The sequence below is a fragment of the Lactuca serriola genome, chromosome 3 (genome assembly GCF_051521515.1).
Source record: "Lactuca serriola cultivar US96UC23 chromosome 3, Lser_US96UC23_V15, whole genome shotgun sequence".
Lineage (NCBI taxonomy): Eukaryota > Viridiplantae > Streptophyta > Magnoliopsida > Asterales > Asteraceae > Lactuca > Lactuca serriola.
In genome coordinates, this window is record NC_136410.1 from 105,033,079 (window position 1) to 105,035,607 (window position 2,529).

At 39.5% G+C, this 2,529-nt stretch overlaps 1 protein-coding gene across 1 annotated transcript; it reads right to left on the reverse strand.

Annotated features, from left to right (window-relative positions):
* Positions 1-1,168: 1,168 nt before the first annotated feature.
* Positions 1,169-2,291, reverse strand: LOC145092991 (cold shock protein 2-like). The gene has a single exon (XM_079031018.1). It carries the CDS (start codon positions 2,143-2,145, stop codon positions 1,366-1,368), a length of 780 nt encoding a protein of 259 aa, XP_078887144.1. The 5' UTR covers positions 2,146-2,291; the 3' UTR covers positions 1,169-1,365.
* Between the last annotated feature and the right edge of the window lie 238 nt (positions 2,292-2,529).

Sequence of the window (2,529 nt, forward strand, 5' to 3'; positions counted from 1 at the left end):
TCAATCGACGTTCAAAGAAATACATCGTGCAAGAAACACTAGTATAAACCGTCATATTCAATTGTGAATTTGTGTTTAGTTCAATCTCTATTCCCTATGATTATGTGCTCTCAATCGCGAAAGTATATCTTGTTCATTTGGGTATGTCTGGTTTAGTCGTTCCAATTAGGGTTATGGAGTCGGATTCAATCGAGTCTATGAAACTTCGAATTCAAAGGTACAAAGATTCAATTGAGTCTATGAAACATCAAACCAGGAGTACGGTGTTTTAGATTGGTTTAATTTCCAAAATCGATTTTCAAACGGAGGTGAACTTTAGAAATGTATTTCACACGTTTGTGGTCTATTCAGTTTTCCGATGGTGTTGCAATGACCGAAAATATGATCTGGCGTAACGAGGTGATGATGGGGTGTCGGCTACAAGTTGTTACGGTAATAGTGTGGCCGATGAGATGCAGGAAGAGAAAGAGGGTGTAAAAAAAAGAGAGATAGGGGTGAATTGTGGTGGGTCCTATCTAAATTAATATTATTAAAAAAACAATAATATAAAAACTAAAAAATATGTATATAAAGGTAGAATTATAATAGTCATTTCATGTCTGCTAGGACGAAATTCGCAATAAAAAGAAAATATAGGGACGGTCCGAGTCCAAAACAAAAGTTAGGGACTCAACATGCAATTTTGCCCAAACCACAAGGACAATTCAGTAATTTACTCTTTCTTTTATATAAAGAAACACAACTGTCCCATGAATGATACATTTTACACTAAACAGACAAAACATCCTGTGTTTTCATTCAAATTTGAAAAAACAATTCAATATCTTATCCCATCTCAATGATTTCATTGTCCAAACACTACCTAACTTTATAAACAAGAAAGTGGTCATTTGGGTGATAAAATTCAAATAACATTCATGAATTTAAAAGTTCGATAATTTAATAAATGGCAATAACATTAAACAGAATCCATCAAAGGTGAAAGATCAACATTAAAAAATCAGAAACTTTGTGCTAATTACCATCAAAGGTAAACATCTAAAGATCAAAACTTGATTATCCAATATAACTGCAAACAATTCTTGAATTGCATAAAGACATGAAGTAGAGAATCAACCAGATTGATATAATATAATCAACAGAAGTAACATAGGAGAAAACATCAAACTTCACGAACAAAACTGAGATTAAGGACCAGCCCTCCAAATATATTCATAGGATTAAGACACAAGATCTAGAATGTGACTTCCAATGTATCGTTCAATTAACAAGAAAAAAGAAAAGCTAAGAACTAATTAACCAAATGTACCTCAAAAATCTTAAGCCGATAGTAATGTCGAGGATACACTTTTGTTAGTTTATTGATCAAGCATTGGTCGGGCATTCTCTAGCAAAGTGTCCAGGTTCTCCACAATGGTAGCAGTTACCACCACCGCCACCAGACCTAAAGCCACCGCCGCCTCCACCAGATCTAGAGAAACCACGGCCGCCGCCGCCCCCACCACCTCCTCCTGAGGTACAGTCCCTTGCCATATGCCCTTGTTCGCCACAAGTGTAGCATCCACCACCACCGCCACCGCCACCGCCACCACCTCCGCCACCATTACCTCCACGTCCGCGAGAACAATCCCTAGCTAAATGACCAAACCCTCCGCAGTTATAACAACCGCCGCCACCGCCACCAGCTCCAGCGCTGCTACTACAATCCCTTGCGATATGCCCAACCCCACCACAGTTATAACATTCACGTCCGCCGCCACCACCGCCGCTCCGGAACCCACCGCCGTTACCATTGTTTCCCCTGAAACCTCCACCATCATTGTACCCTCCGCCTCCGCCGCCACGGCTAAATCCGTATCCATCGCCACCTCCTCTACGACCTCCACCACCGTATCCATCGCGATTACGGTTTCTGTCGCCGGTAGATCCATCTAAAGCGGCAACATTAACAGCTTGTTGCCGATTGTTCTTCTCGACAACTAGAAACTTGACTTTCTGACCATCCTGGAGGCTACGGTAGCCGTCAGCTTGAATCTCGGATTGATGAACAAACAGATCATCGCCGCCATCATCTGGCTTGATAAATCCGAAACCCTTGGCTGCATGGAAACGAATCACTACCCCCGTCGATGCTTCCTCCGCCATTGGCGCCGATCGCTGAAAGCTGATAGCGAGTGTGAGATTTGTGAAGAGAGCGATGTCAATGGAACCCTAATTCACACAGGCCCTTTTTGAGTTCCCTCTGCTTTTGTGCTCTGTTTATTCACGATATTGGGTCATGCCATATCTCCACAAAATAATAGTATTCTTTTTCACTTTTCTTTATACAGTATCTTTTAAAATTAATTTAACGTATTTTTATATTTTATGGAGATATCTATTTTATTTTCATTTTTTAACCTTATATTTAAAAAATAATATTTCACAAATAGTTCTTATGATTTTTATTTTTTATGAAACAGTTCTTATAGAACATTTTTTTGTGTGTGGATTATTTATTGTAGAGTAAACATTGCATATCATCAGTTC

Coding starts and splice junctions, on each gene's coding strand:
- LOC145092991 (XM_079031018.1), bottom strand. CDS start 2,145: ATGGCGGAGGAAGCATCGACGGGGGTAGTGATTCGTTTCCATGCAGCC.